This window comes from Falco naumanni, chromosome 11, assembly GCF_017639655.2.
Source record: "Falco naumanni isolate bFalNau1 chromosome 11, bFalNau1.pat, whole genome shotgun sequence".
Taxonomy (NCBI): Eukaryota; Metazoa; Chordata; class Aves; order Falconiformes; family Falconidae; genus Falco; species Falco naumanni.
Window position 1 is genome coordinate 34,371,530 of NC_054064.1, and position 15,303 is coordinate 34,386,832.

At 39.7% G+C, this 15,303-nt stretch overlaps 1 protein-coding gene across 2 annotated transcripts; it reads right to left on the bottom strand.

Moving 5' to 3' along the window:
* Positions 1–1,309: 1,309 nt before the first annotated feature.
* ZRANB2 (zinc finger RANBP2-type containing 2) lies at positions 1,310–13,377 on the bottom strand. 2 transcript variants are annotated; one of them, XM_040610548.1, is made up of 10 exons: positions 13,243–13,377; positions 12,882–12,934; positions 12,651–12,759; positions 11,317–11,399; positions 9,645–9,721; positions 8,928–9,065; positions 7,879–8,051; positions 5,580–5,666; positions 3,652–3,816; positions 1,310–3,116 (listed from the first exon to the last, which is right to left on the bottom strand). In XM_040610548.1, exons 1-10 carry the CDS (start codon positions 13,296–13,298, stop codon positions 3,053–3,055), a joined length of 1,005 nt encoding a protein of 334 aa, XP_040466482.1. In that variant the 5' UTR covers positions 13,299–13,377; the 3' UTR covers positions 1,310–3,052. The 2 variants fall into 2 exon arrangements, with proteins under 2 accessions (XP_040466482.1, XP_040466480.1); XM_040610546.1 differs by having other exon boundaries at positions 12,882–12,946; positions 13,243–13,370.
* Between the last annotated feature and the right edge of the window lie 1,926 nt (positions 13,378–15,303).

Genomic DNA, 15,303 nt, shown 5'->3' on the forward strand with positions numbered 1-15,303 from the left:
TGTTATTTATGCTCAATTATTCCCTAAAGGTGACTGATGATAGTGCTGCCGAATTTAAAATGCTGTCATTTATAACACCAGCCTGCTAACCATCAACACAAGCCCATGCCGCAAACATGCCACCTCCCTACAGAGTAAGGCATGGCAAATAAGCAAATGCCTAATGCACTGGAAAAGGATGAAAATTATACAGACTTCTTGGTAAAACAGCTAACTGGCAGTAGTTCATTATAGCTAAGTTTAAGTAAAGAAGTAAGACCTATCACAGCATCTATTTAATTTGCACTCATTCATCATGGTTGCTTGTATCAGACAACAGTGCGAGGGAGTTAGTTACCTGGTATCGAAATGAAGCAATCTTGTTCCAAGATGTACCAACAGGTACTTTTTAATCTTTTTATTATTAATTATCTATCTGAATAAAAACAAGAAACATTTTTCAGCAGTGGATTTTACTCTGTTGCCAAACTTACATAAAATTAAAGGCTAGTCTTGCTTTTATTTAAAATCACTTTCTAGTTTTCAATTACTACGGAAGAATGCTTATGCAAACCCACTATTTACCACTCACAAACGTATTTAGTTTTTTCTCAGAAAAGCACAAGCCCTAAATTTAACCTAATCAACACTTCCTCCTTTGCCATTACAAATTTCACCAATCTTTGATAAAGCTGCACAGAAATACCTGCTTATATCTATACGCAACAATTTATCTGACCCCAATATTAAATATATATTTTCTGGTGAAAAATTTACTGCTAGGCCACTGGAGATAATTCTGCCCCCCGAAACCCACATAAACACCCTACCACAGTAAACCCACAGCTTTTTACTGCCTGGGCATAATCTAGCTTTGCGTCTGACCAGAGACAGACCACGTTTAGTTCTAATAGCTTGGTTTGAATTTACCTGCTGATCCAGCAACTAGAAAGAAGCATTTTGTGTCACTTATAAGAGGTATACAAACACTACCATAGTTGCTGTGCCTTTGTATTTTGGAGGCAGAGATCAAAATAACTCAAATTTACTGCTTCCTCTAAAAACCTTCTGAAAAGATATAGAGCATGTACAGAAGAAAATACCCTGAAATTTTGTAAAAGCTTATTTTAAACGTGCTGCCGCATAAATAAAAAAATATTGAGTACTTGTGTATTGAGAACAGTATGAAAATTTAGGATATGTGTGGCCATGTAAGTGCACATACTGCCTTTCGTGCACTGCAGTAACAGAGAACAACAAAATAATCTGTTACTATAGGTTATGAAGAAAGATTTGCTTCTGTTGCCAAGAGAAAGCACTCACTGCACAGTTGACTCACAGGTTTTATTTACACTTGTCTACAGAATCATTTTGCCTTACATTTTATCTAAGCCAAATGAAACCATAATTTTCCTTCTGTCTGTAGGCCTATCATTTGCTAAATTTAAAAACTTTCATCTGTTAAGTACAGCAACAATTTTAATACAAAGCACAAGAAAAAAAACCAAAGGCTAACAACATAGCATCTATTTATCTGATTTTTACAATTTAGTAGTTGGACTTCGAAGTTGTCAGAGGCACAGCTACAAGACTAACCTGCTCTTGTGCAATCTACACACATATAGCATTGAAATTAGATATAAAAGAAAGCATTAAAGAAGAAACTGCATTTTTTTCTGCAAAAAGATTATCAAAATATTTCTACACCAAAACATTTTTCTTATGTACCAGTCCAAAATAAATGTCTTAATAAAAAAAAAAAGCGCAGAATGTAGTATTTAAATTTTGCTCCGTTTGTTTTTGTGCAGTTCTTTTAAAAAAAGCAGTGGTCAAATATGGGTTTGGAAGTTTTACTGCTGAAATAAATGCAGGCATATTGCTGTTTGCTTGCTTAAAGAGAAGATTTTCCTTAACATACTTACCTTGTGATGGCAGTGAAGATACTTAACCCTTTTTTAACCAAACGGAGCTCAAGAGAGACCAAATTTTAATGTCATATTGCTAGTAAAACAGATTCAATAAAGCATTTTAAGCCATAAATTATGTTTAAAGGGAAAAAGAATGATTGATGAAGAACACATATAAGATGTCAGAACTTTCTACACACTTTATTAATCCTTTTTTAAAAATATAAATAAAATTCAGATACCTTGAAAATTTTAGTCAGCCCCAAATGAATTTTACGGATGGCCTGCAGAAGCTTCACTCGATTCCAGGAAGCTAGTTCCACATTCCTCCATCTCAAGGGTAGTTCTTAAATGATCCTTCTATAAGAAAGGATCGCAGAGTCCAGGGTCCATGCATGTGAAAATACTATAGCCAGTACCTGCTGCAGAAAGGGCACTTGGCTGACTGCAGCAAATAATTTCTAGTGACAGGCACCGGCAGCTATGACACTTGAGCAATGTGCCCAACGTCTCCAACATCCTAGCTTCAAAGGAATGATGTCTAATTCAGTCTCTAAAGAATCATATGATGGACTGGGTATTTAATAGCTATTTCGCACTGAGCACAGCTAAAGAAAGGGGCATCCATCTATACTTTCACTTCAACACAGAAAAATAAAAAATAATTAGACATAAGTACTCACTACTTTCATCCTATGGGTAACACCAGCCCTACAGCTATGCTAATCTTTCGTGGTCCCATACGAGCTACATCAAACAAGCTCAGAGTTGGATGCGGAAGGCTCATGGGTTCTTCCTGTATTCCTCAGATACTTCTTTGTAATTGTCACAAGAAGAGCAAAGTTGTATTAGACCGTATCCAACCTGTGCCTGTTCATACATATCAGAGAGCCAGGAATTGAGTAACTGAGTCTTTAAAAATAATAAACCTCCCCTTACTCAAATAATAAAACTTCACACTTCCTCTAGGGAGTTTATGGCTTAAAATGCTACCTCACTTTTTGTTTGATGAATGAACAAAGCTGCAGTTTTCCAGAAAGCAAGGACAGACATGCACCTCTACTAGCAGATTTAGCACTTCTGACCAAGACACCAACTTCTTAAAAATGTCTCATGCACTGACTGGGAATTATTATTATTTTTTTTGAAATGTGAGCTTTAATACATTATTTCTTTTTTGAACTTGTACGGGAACCAGAATGGGAAGATCCAGATGATGATCTGCGGCGTCTGTAAGATATAAATGGAGAAAGCATGCAAAGAAATAAGTTGAAATTAATTTTAGTATCCACTTTGAGTAGTCTGTATCCTATAATGGCTGGAAGCCAAGTATATCTGATAAGGGCCTTATAAGAATATAGAAATAACTTTAAACCACTTTAGGGTAATGAGTATGAATTTAATACTAAAAATGTAAACTTAATACTGAAAGTAGAATACAATTTCTAAATGCAATATTTACTTATGAAAATAAATCAATAACATACACATTAACACTTTCACACACTGAAAGAATGGTGACTCAGGTCTTTCTATGTAACATACTCCTAGCAGGAGGAATTTTCATTGGAAGAGGGCAGGGAAGGCAATTACAGAGGTTTTAATAGGAAGTAAGAGTAGGGGAAGTGAGAAAACTACTTTTAAAATCAGAATAACTGATCAGATTCAGTTCTTTCCCAAGTGAATCTCAGTCCTTCAGAAAAAAAAAATACTTTTAAAATCACACATTTAAATACACCCATTCTTATTCTACATAAACCCAAACCTTTCGGGTGACCGTGATCTCGATCGTCTTTTTTTGCGATCACCAGATGAAGAAGATCTAGAACGACTTCGCTTCTTGCTTCTCTCGGGGGAAGATGATGAACGAGAGCTTGAGTAAGATCTTTTTCTTGGGGTGGAAGACCCCCTGTAGGACCTGGAGCTGGATCTTTATTGATTAAGAAATAAATCAGATTTAATTCTGGTATAACATAGAAAGAACAAAGAAAGAACAAAAAGAGACAGTTTTCATGAACATTCACTACTCTAGTTACATCAGTGTTTCGTCAAATGAATGCGTGGATACTTTAATACTTACTCCTTCGTTATCTGCCAATAAAGACTTCTACTGCCGTGGTACTTAATAAATTTTGCTAAAAAGCATTACTTGAGATACAGACCACCAATGGTTTGGAAACCTCTTTCCAGCATTCACCAGAATGACGCATTTTGACAAAGAGATGGGGACTGGGACAGGAAGTAGCTGATATAAGGCCCTTCCACAGTAAATTCACAAAGCAAAATGGCTTGAAAACCACAGATGTAATGATGATTTACCCATTAACATGAAGTGAAATATTGTTATTTCACACTGGAGATTTGTAATGTTCATCTTACTGGAACAGTAAAAATGCTCAGAAGGTGTATTTACAAATCTTAAAATAAATTTGGGTAGAGTGTAAGACCTTCCACAACTAAAATAATTAAAAAAAACCTCTTAGAATACAGTCATTTGGGCATTTAAAAAAAAAATCATAAAATGAACCAGCTTCATTTACAAGCACTCAAAACTCACTTTGATTATCTAAAAAAAACACAAGGGAAAAAAAACCACTTGCGGAAAAAGAACTATAAAGTCCTAAACTGTAATTCCAAAATTAATAAACACACCTAACAGGATTATTGGTAGTTTTTTTTTTTTTTCAGTAAGCTGGATAAAATATTTAGGAGAAAAACCCCAACAACACAGTGTATGCTGTTGGTAAAATATTTTCAGGGTTCTCATTGTGAATAGTAAAAGAGTCCTATTCCACACAAGCTAAACCAGGACGCTCTGTTGATGCTGTGTGGCACAAGCAAATAACCCAGCTCAGCTAATGAGTCACTTCAGAGTCTAGTGGGGGGCACAGGCACCCTTTTTCTCTTCCTAAAAGCATGGACTCCATCTTGCGCTGACCCTCATGTGACAATCCATAGCACGTTTCTGCCACCAAAGGATGGCGGCACCATTTGTGATTGGTCTTCCCAACTGAAACTTCCTGATTTACAGTTTTTAGATTCTCTGCATGCATGGAGATGGGACAGTTCTTCATTCCATCGCAAAAGGGAAGCCCTGCCAACAGGATGCCTGTGCAAGGACACCTTAAGGAACTTATGTGCTTTTGTTACTCTTCCCCGCACAGGTCAGTAACCGCTATACAGAAAACGTCAGCGAGCTCAAGCTCCTGTCAGCTTCTCGCATGATTTACTATCAACATTTTTACGCATTCCCCCCGCATTTATAAAGATAATGGCAGCACTACCTAGTGGAAGTTAGATACATTAAGTTATGACTAAACACAAAACCAGAAGTATAGCGTATTTTCTAATGTTCTTCCACATCAAGTAGCCAAAGTGGAAACCAGTAAAACCAGCAAAAATTACTGAAGCAAGTAAACATGCATTCAAATTCTTCTTCCTCCAAAGTGAAGATCTGTGGCGTCCACTCCTCTAGCTTAGATCAGACTTAAAACTCTTCAAACAAAACCTCGCATTCTCAAGAAATACATCTGTAGTGGCAACAACCTCGTGCAGAGACCCCAGGAATTCTGACTTCCAAGATCAAAATGAGTTAATGTTTTTTGACCGGCATAATTTTACGATGAAATCAACAAGCAGTTGGTTCTTCTGCCCTTTTTTCTCTCTGCAAGGAGAGAGTGCTACCTCATTCACCTTGATTTCGACCCACGAGATCTAGAGTGTTCTCTGGAACTGGAACGAGATCTTGATCTGGAACTGGAAGAACTTCTTGAATGGGACCTGAAACAACACGGAAGATTTTTTTTTCCACTGTCGGACTTGTATTTAACTGACTAACTGCTACTGTTAGCAGCAGAGGCAATGATGCATCAATACAATTCGGACTAGAGTCACTAAAGAAGTGACAATTTCCTCTACTCCCCCAGTATCAGCACAGTACATTTTAAAACAGAAACTTTAACATCGCAAGATGGTCCATTAAAAAAATTGTAAAGTCAGCTTTTTACCATGTTTCCTAAAACAAAGCACAAAAATTAAACAGGATTGCAGTTATTTGGCAAAATGGACAACTGCGTACCCATTAACTATTTCATGAAATCAATGTCTTAACGTTTAATTTGTGCTTTAACTTGAAAACCATCAGTTAGTTTCTTTGAAAAGCAGAGTAGGAAATAGTATGATTAGCTAGCGCAAATTTTCCCCAAGAAGTTTTCACAAGCATTTTGTAAGCAGTTTCAAGTTTTTGTAAAGATTTTCCCCTGCATTAAAAATTAATCAGTAGTTAATTCTTGGCTAAAATATGGACAGATCTAACACTACTTTCAACTGGTCAAAATAATTTTCAAATTTTTCATGTTGATGGATTTCCTTTAAAGCACAAACGACAAAAGATATGTAAAAACGGTAGCAGACTTGCAGTAACCATTGTATAAAGGAGGTATTGCTATCAAATTCCAATAATCTTTTCGTGAAAAATGTATTACATATGCTGTCAATCTCCCAGTTTATATCGTTACCATGTCTTTTTCATTTTACTGTGCCAAACAAAAGCAGCATGAACACATGCCAACTAGAAAATGTATTTAAGCCTTTTTAAAAAGCCACAAAGGAGTACCCACAAATGGCAACTGATATTTCCAATTATTTATCTGTAGCTAGAAGCAGAAAGTCCCACAGAAGATTGAAAGATCCCTAGCAAATTTCAATTTTGACATGCTACTTTTCACTTCACTGTTAACATTTGTGAATTAGCGAACAAAATTATGGCCAGATGAAGTTCTTCTGACTTCTATGACCTTCCCCCCCCTAAACCTAAGAATTGCACTGGAATGCAGCCCACCCTGGTTGTGTACTATCTGCACACAGGACAATACAGCCACTTCCTCAAAGATCTTGTTCCACACCTCACTTCATTTACAAAACTTGCTGACAGCCGGCCAGCCCAGTCGCTATTATTCACTTAGTGCTCCTCCTTGGAACCAGGCAGCAAACACCTGTCTCAAGACGGCATGTGAAGGAGTGGGGAGGCTGACAATACGTATTGCCAAGAATGTAATTTGTCAAAAGAAGAGGCAGCATGAAAAAAAGTGTGACAGCAATGGGGAGAAAGACAGAACGGAGACCGTGGCTGACATCTGGTTAGTATGAGGGTCTGAAGAACATGGGCTGTGATTACAGCAGTGAGAGCAGAGAGGTGCAGTTACAAAGTTAGGAAGATTAGAAGAAACTTGAACTTTATGTATAACCCTGTGATCCAGTACCAATTTGAGGTCTTAAACCTGTCAGTATCATCCCTGTATCAACTGTAAGGCAGCTAAAAAGCTAGAACATTACTTACATCACACGATCACAAAACATTTACTGAATTGTTCATGTATTACTGAATTTAAGTAATACTGCAAGATCTTTCAGCTACCCAGCAGACATTTGTTGTGGCCCCATGATCAATATAAACCTTTAGTGTTATTCTGGCAACACGTCCACTGTACTTAAAGCTTTGTAGCTTGTCATCAAGCTAAGTTCAAGTTTCTTGTGTTTATTTACATATTTTCCATTTTGTCCTCTCACTGAATCTGTCTGGACTGCATCATCACTGCCCTCTTCTGCCACTTCCTCCCACTTTAACAATACCATCCCTTCTGCTTCTCTCTTCAACAACTCTACTCAAACTTGCTAAAGAAATTCACCCATTGAATCACGTATGGCCAACAAGCCTAAAAATAAAATTGAAAGTAAGTTATATTTTACAATTTTTTTAAAGGATTCAATTGAAATATCAACTTGACTAAAACAAGCAACAGGACATATGAAGCCTCCCTACTGAGGGGCCACAGAAGGTAAGAACAGAACATTATCTACCCATGTAAACTCTGTACATATAATTCTTAACATTATCAAACTAAAACTGTAAGGTAATCAAGGAAAAAAAGTAAATAAAGAAGTTAGATACTGACATTTTGCCTGTCGTTACCCTTGACCTGTACCCGTTTACCTGGACCTAGACCTTGAGCTTGAATGAGAGGATGAGCGCGATGAAGATCGTGAGTGGGAAGATCGAGACTTAGAACGACTGCGCCTATTGGATTTCTTTTTCTTATTAGTGTCCTCTTCTTCACTGGCATCAAGATTATATTTTGAAAGGTCAGCATCATCTTCATCCTCATCCTGGAAAAAATGCAGATATACAATAAATACTTAAAAATATTTTGACTGTTTTCTTCAGGTAGTGTTTTTTTATTTATTCTATGGTCTGTTTTGTGCTTTTTCCCAACCTTTGAAAATACTGTTGTCAGTGCAATGAATGAAATCCAAAAATTCTATAAGTAAAGAGTGACTGAAAATTTGTATTTCAAAGCAGACTAACAAAAAGCCTGCAAAACACTCATCTAAAGTCCCATTTTCTGTTATTTAATGAAGTTAATGAAAAAACATTCATTTTCACTGGTTAGTTTAAGTGAGTGCCTGGAACAATTTTCAGACTCAAAAATCTGTAACTGTAGCATAATTCTGCAGAGACATGTTTCATATGCAGGATTTGGTCACTTCTGTGTAAAAAATAGGCATATATGCTTGTCTCTGCAGGACTGCTGTCCAAAGATATTGACAAGCCAATGTGTGACAATCATGTATTTCAGGAAAGATAAAAAATTTTTCTCTGAATATTTTATTCCATTTTATAAAAACATAAATCTGACCTGCTTCTAAAAAGCTAAGGATAAAACTCAAGAACATTCCCTTTATATGGTAGCCATACATAAAGGTTCTAAACAAAGATCTCACAATTTTTCTGATTTCAGATAAGCTTATAATATTTTATGGTTTAAAGAAATTATACGACTTTGGATTTAGAATATTTAGAACAGAACAGAGCTTGCACACATATTTTACAAGAAGCAGCGGGCACCATTATACTGATAGCTACTCCTCCACACTGGTCTAAAGGCAGCTGAAAATACAGACCAATATACCCTGCTACTACTAAACAGCACTGTAGTAACGAATAAAAAATAATGGCTCGAAAAATAATCAAAACCATGCTACCTCATCCAATTTATACTTGGAGAGATCTTCATCCTCATCCTCCTCATCTTCCCCTTCAGATTCTTTATCTTCTACTTCCTTCAGGATAGATGCAGGACCAACTGGTTTCCCTCTATACTTTTTCTTTTTGCGTCCAAACTAGGAAATTTTATTCCATTAGAACACGTTTTAATCAAAAGTAAATTCCAACTGTACTTTCTGATAAGACTTCTATGAAAAAATAAGTACACATCAATTTCAAACAAGATATTCCTCAAAGGGAAAGGAAGTATCATAAAACACCAATTAGCAGCAAGAAACTTTCTAAAGAGATGCTTGTCTTAGATACCGTTGGGATCCACAGACAAGATTAGTAGAAATCTGAATTTAACAACAGTATTTTATATTTGTGTCTATGGGATATCTTTATAAAACAAATGTTGAACATCTGGCTGAAAACCATATTCATGACCCTGAAGCCACCTCCTTAAGAAATTTAACACACTCAGCTTCTACCAGTTTAATTTGAACTCATTCTTAGTTTTTACCCCCCAAAAGACAAAACGGACACATTTACTTTCAGTTTAAAACTTTGACACAAGCATTTGACAATCAGATGGACCACAATGTATTTCTGACTAGTGCTTTTCCCCACAAGGAAACCAAGTAAAATGTACATCCTAAACATACATCACACAACACGTGTCGCTCCGGAGTAATACATGTACCTCATCTTACCTCATCGTACTCCCCGTCTGATTCTTCACGTTCTATATATTCAACATTCTCTCGCTCGTTAAATCCTCCTCCATATCCTTTAAAAGGGGTAAAACAAGACAAGCTCTTAAGCTTAAGCCAAGTTCAGCTACATGAAGCACAAAGTTTATTCTAAACTTTCACAGAGGTTCTGGAAGCTTTCAGTGGATTTATATATATATGTACTGTAAGAATGTAATATGATCTCAAGAGGAACATGAATTGTTCCCACACACGTTTATTAAATATAGTTCCTCAGAAACCTAACAGAGAAAATGGATTGATGCATGAACAACACAGAAGCAAGAGCATTTAAAAGAACAGAAAAAAAAATAAAATTCAGGGTTATAGCCATGCTGAACTTCCCAGAAGAGCTCTGGCAGAGCTGCAGTGCCTGACTGGTGTGGATAAACACACGAATGTCTGCGAGGGGCTGGAATAAAAGCTACTGTCCTTGAAGACCAAACCTCCACCTCTGAGGGCAGCCAGATTGGGAAAGCAGACACTGAAACACGAGGTGAGGGCAACACCTGCTAACTGCTTCCCTGGCTGCTGGCGCTGCTGCAGCCTCTGCCACAGCCAGGTTCTACGTGCACACAGCCTCCCTGGTGGCTTCTGGGTGTGCCAGCCTGGTCCCCTATCACAATTACGCCGTGACATATACATCTGTATCTCTATATGTATGTGTGTGTCTGTCTCTCTCTCCCCTCAAGGTGCAACAGGAATAAAAGCATCCTCTTGTTGTACTGAATTGTACAACTTCCAAGATTTACCTTAAGAATCTTTCTATTCCTTTTTATAATGTGAGTGGAAAACTTCAATGGCTCATTTTAATTTCCGCTGACTCTGTAATTTACTGCAAGCATGTGCAACATTCTAGGTGTCCTGCATGACTGCACTTTTACTCTGAAGGACACCAGAACTTGAAAAGAAATTATACATTTTAAATATTTAATATAATATTATATGAAATAAAATTAAATATTATGCTTTAATATTCCTTAATACGCTTACAATATCACATAAGAATATTAAAAAAATACTCTTTTTCCTTCTGAATAATAAGCTCTGTGCTCCTCTCCCTGCTTCTTTTTTTATATGCATTAGTTATACTCTATGTATTAAATTCTCTGCCTGATCCCATTTGCAGTGGTAACAGTATAAATAGCTCCAACCGCACTGTAAGGATATCCTCTGTTCTAGTTACCACCGGGCTCATTGTTAATGCAGGAGGAACTTAAAATGCATCTCAGTGTGACCAAACCTCAAACCTCATTAAGAAATAGCAGTCTAAACTACACAGCCTTCAAACACCACTCTTGTGACTGCTGAGGTCTCTGTAGATGGACGCTGTACATACACTAGACCTTTTGAAGTTTAATAAGATATTGCATTACTCCTTCCAAACAGCTTAGTATCAAAGTTAAATACAGAGGCAGTTTAAGCTGAATACTCATTGACTTTCCAAATGAAACTGTCACATACCTTACACACTACTAAAAGTAATCAGGTCTAAGAACCTACAGATTTATTTACATATCTCCACTTTGCTAGTTCTGTGAAAACAATCCCTTTGATTAAATTACGCTGTCAGTTATTAAAAAAAAGTTTTTATTACAGTAATTTGAGTATTTTAAAACCATATACATCTTACCTGTCCTTTCTTCCAGTTTAGCATACTTTGGAGTATTACACATATTACATTCCGATCTTCTGGCCCAGTTCACGTTACCACATCTTCAGAGGCAAAAAGAACAAAACAGAAATAAGAAGTATTTAATTTAAAATCAAAAAGCTTAACTGTTGAGGCAATACTTACAAAACCAAAAAAAGAAATCATAGAAATGTATTTGCCAAGTTTTAGCAGTGATCAGCTGTCACTAGTACAATTAACCCCATGGCCAACAGTTACCAAGACACAAAGAACTGCAAGAATCAGCATGAGGATGATGACCATACTGGACAAATCAAGGAGAAAGAATTAAAATTAACAAGCAGGTAGGCAGATAATTTAACAGAAGGCTACACAAAAGTGTTAAAATTCCTTATCCTCCACTATTGGCACTCACAGCTCTGAGGAGTTAACAAAGGAGTTACCATGGGAATAATGCTTTTGAGCAGTCATTGTCCTACAGCGATGTGTAGCTACAGTTATGTGCTTCTGTTACTGCGTTTCTATCTTAGTGTCCTAAAAGGCCACTCACGCTGCAGCCATCCGTAACACTATCATCGGGATGCAGCTCAGTTCCAAAGAGGAGAGGGGGAGGTCCACAAAACAGAGCCTAGCCCTGAACTTGGAAAGACATGACAATCCTGGAGCGTGCCATCAAGTGAACTCCCTCAGGCACCGGACCCATGGTGCTGCCTGGGAAACCTGCCCATCTCGTGCTGTATTGGGCTGAACATAGCTAAGTTCTGACAGAAAAAAAATTTCAAAAACAATCCAGGTTTCACTGGTCAGGCAGCTTACTCAACCAGCAGAAACTGAAATCCTTAAAACTGCTCCAGAAAATGTGAAAGCACCTTTCAAAAAATCAAAGCATTTTATTAAAGTAGTCCTTTTCCGATTTAGATCTTAATATTCTCAATTGCTGGTTTGGGGAAACACCTGAGAATTTAATTATGTGCTAAGCCTTAAAAATTCAGTGAATGTTGACAATAAAATACCATACTGCAACAAAGTTGTCGCTCCCATTTCTTCTGAACTTGTGTCTTGGCTTATCAAAGAAAAAAAATGAACTTTTACCTGTCTAGTCCTGATTTTTTTAATATCTTTTTCCAGTCATGTTAGTTACGCAACTGTTGTCCAGCAAACAAACATGAATGCTATCCTCACAGCAAAACACTACTAGTGGAGCAGCTGCAAGTTTTGGTCACTTTTCTCTTGCCAGTACAAGCACATTTATACTGACAAGAATTAAATATCATACTGTGGATGTGCTGTGCGGCTCTAAAGGGAACGCTCTGCATTTTTTTAAAAGGGCATACGTTTTACACTGCCAGTCGTTAGCACTGAAGAGGCCACGACTCTTTTCAGCAAGTGTCTTTCCTATTTCAGTCCCTCCAGCTTTCATCATTTTGGCTTCTGTCGTTTTTTCTGGAAAAGAAAAAAGCAAAGAGTCCTCAAACATCTTGATTCATGATTAATTAAAAAGATGTAATATTCTTTGATTTAAAAAAGGCAGAAATAGACGAGGAGGAAAAAACCCTGACACTCACCCCTTCCACATCTGTTACAGCTGGTTCTCCTGGCAAAGTTCACGTTCCCACACCTGGAAACAAACCAGGAGGCCGAAGAGGCCAGTCAGCCCAAGGCTGGGCAAGGCACACACCCCGCGCCCAGAGCAAACGCCTTGCGATTCCCCGCGGAGTGCGCTGCGGCTGAACCACGAGGCTGCCCAGGCCGGGCCCGGCGCTGGGCCGGGGGCCCGCAGCTGCGAACCCCCCGAGAGCCGGTGGCGGCGGCTCCCCCCGGCCCGGTGCTGCCCCGCGGCCCGGGACCGTCCCGTCCCGTCCCGAGCCGAGCCGAGCCGCGGCCCGCACCCCGCGGCGGACAGGCGGCTGCCCCCCCCGCGCTCACTTCTTGTCGGGACAGATCCAGTCCCCGTCGCTCACGCGGAAATTCTTGGTCGACATCTTGGGCCCCGCCGAGCCGAGCGCAGCGCCAGGCGCCGCCGCCGCGGAACAGGCCCGGGGTCCTGCGGCGGGCGGGCTGTCCGCCGCGCCTGCGTCCCGCTGCCGCACTGAGCGGGGCCGCCGCCGGCCGCGGGTTTTCGTCAGGCGGCGCTTCGGCCACCTCAGCGCGGTCGCGGGAAGGGAGCGCGCCGGAAGTGCGCCCCCCGGCGGCCCGGAGGGCTGCGGGCGGCCCGGGCGGGCGGCGCATGCGCAGTGCGCCCCGGCGAGGGCGGCGGCCGCCACGGGCGGGCGGTGGGCGGGAGGGGACTCGTTTGGTTGCCGGGGGAGAGGGGGCTCGTTTGGTTGCCGGGGGAGAGGGGGCTCGTTTGGCTGCCGAGGAGGGCCTCGCCAGCTCTGCAGCTGTACAGGCCGCTCGTATATCGGCTCTTTTATTACTTACGGCAGTTTCTTTTCCGACAGCAGCCGCTGTGGCTCGGTGACAGCGCAGGCCCGGGCTCCTCAGGAGGAAAGCCTGCGCGGGAATTCCCTTGTGCGCACCTTCGCTTCAGTAAAATAACGGAGAAACCGTCAGTAGCTGATAGACCGTGAAAAACAAGTTGCATGAGGCCTCATTTCAACAGACGGGAGAGTGCACGAGGTTTCTCAGGGTGACGGCCCTAATGAAGTCATCTAAGAACATACAGAGTGTTTTAAGTATGAATAAGAGCATTGGCATAAATATTCATGTCAGAGTCTTCCAAGTAAATCCATTATTTTAAAAAAATACTTTAAAAGTGATGAATAAGGAAACACCCCGTGGCTTGCTGGCACTGGGCTCTCTTGGCTCCTCTTCCAAGCCGCCTCACGCCCTTTCACTTTTCTTTTTGGCCTAGTAATTTGGCAAGATCTGCTGCTCTTGGGTTGACCAGCCTTACCTAATTAAGTACATGTGGTGTGCTTATTTATAGCAAATGTTACTTTCCTGGCAATTTTTATTCCCTTTCCTTCCCGTGCTGTAGCCACATCCTGTGGAAAAATCATCTGGAGTCTGGTTGTGGGGCTGGTTTTTATCACATCTACTCTCCAGGTCATGAGGCAAGATGACAATGTTACTGCTATTTATTTATAAAACTATAAAACAGCGTAAGAACACTGGAAAAATGTGTTGGGGCCTCTGGTTTGTCTGCTGGAGAAGGCTGCATACAAATTCCTGCTTACAAAATGTCCGTAATAATCAGGAAGGACTAAACCTACAGCAAGAGAAGGTCCCAGGTGAAGGGCTGTGCTCAAATTTTGAACAAGGGCTGTGAAAAATCTTGCTTTTCTCTACCCCCAGGATGAGAAGTACCAGATGAAAAAGACGGTGGCAGGGCAGCTGCTGCAGAGCTCACCAACTGGGCCTGCCCGTACAACACTGGCAGGGCCGGCGCTTGTGTTTGTGTGCACACCCTGTTTAAGAAGTGGTGCTTCCCAGGCAGTGCAGCCTGCACAATTTAAAACCTTGATTAGCAATTTTTTCTTCAAAGAACATTCATTTATGCCACTGAATAACCAATCTAAGCTTAAGTGAGGTATCAGAATCTTAGCGCTGTAGTAGATGGCAACGAATCGTCTCTAGTCCCTTTGTCAGCACCAATCTTTAAAATGAAGTAAATAAAAAAGAGCTTAAAAAAGCTGGAGAATCCAGTTGCAGCCCAGAGTGCCTGGAAGGATTCACTTCTGCCTTTGTATGACGTTTAGTCAGTACAGCAGGTGGCACTTGAGTAACATACATTTATCCAGGTACTGTTATTGCAGATTAAAAGCCTGCTTTTTATGGAATTTATGGGAGATATTTGAAATATCAACATATTGATAACTCTATTTAAAAAAATAAAAAAGCATCACTGTCACCATGTATGATTGGCACTGGAAATTGAATGCAAGATTATCTTTGAGTTACACATGGTACAGAACATAAAGTTAGCAAGGTGCATCAAGATCATGTAGTATGTGTCTCTGTTCAGACCTCCTACAAGCAAGGTTT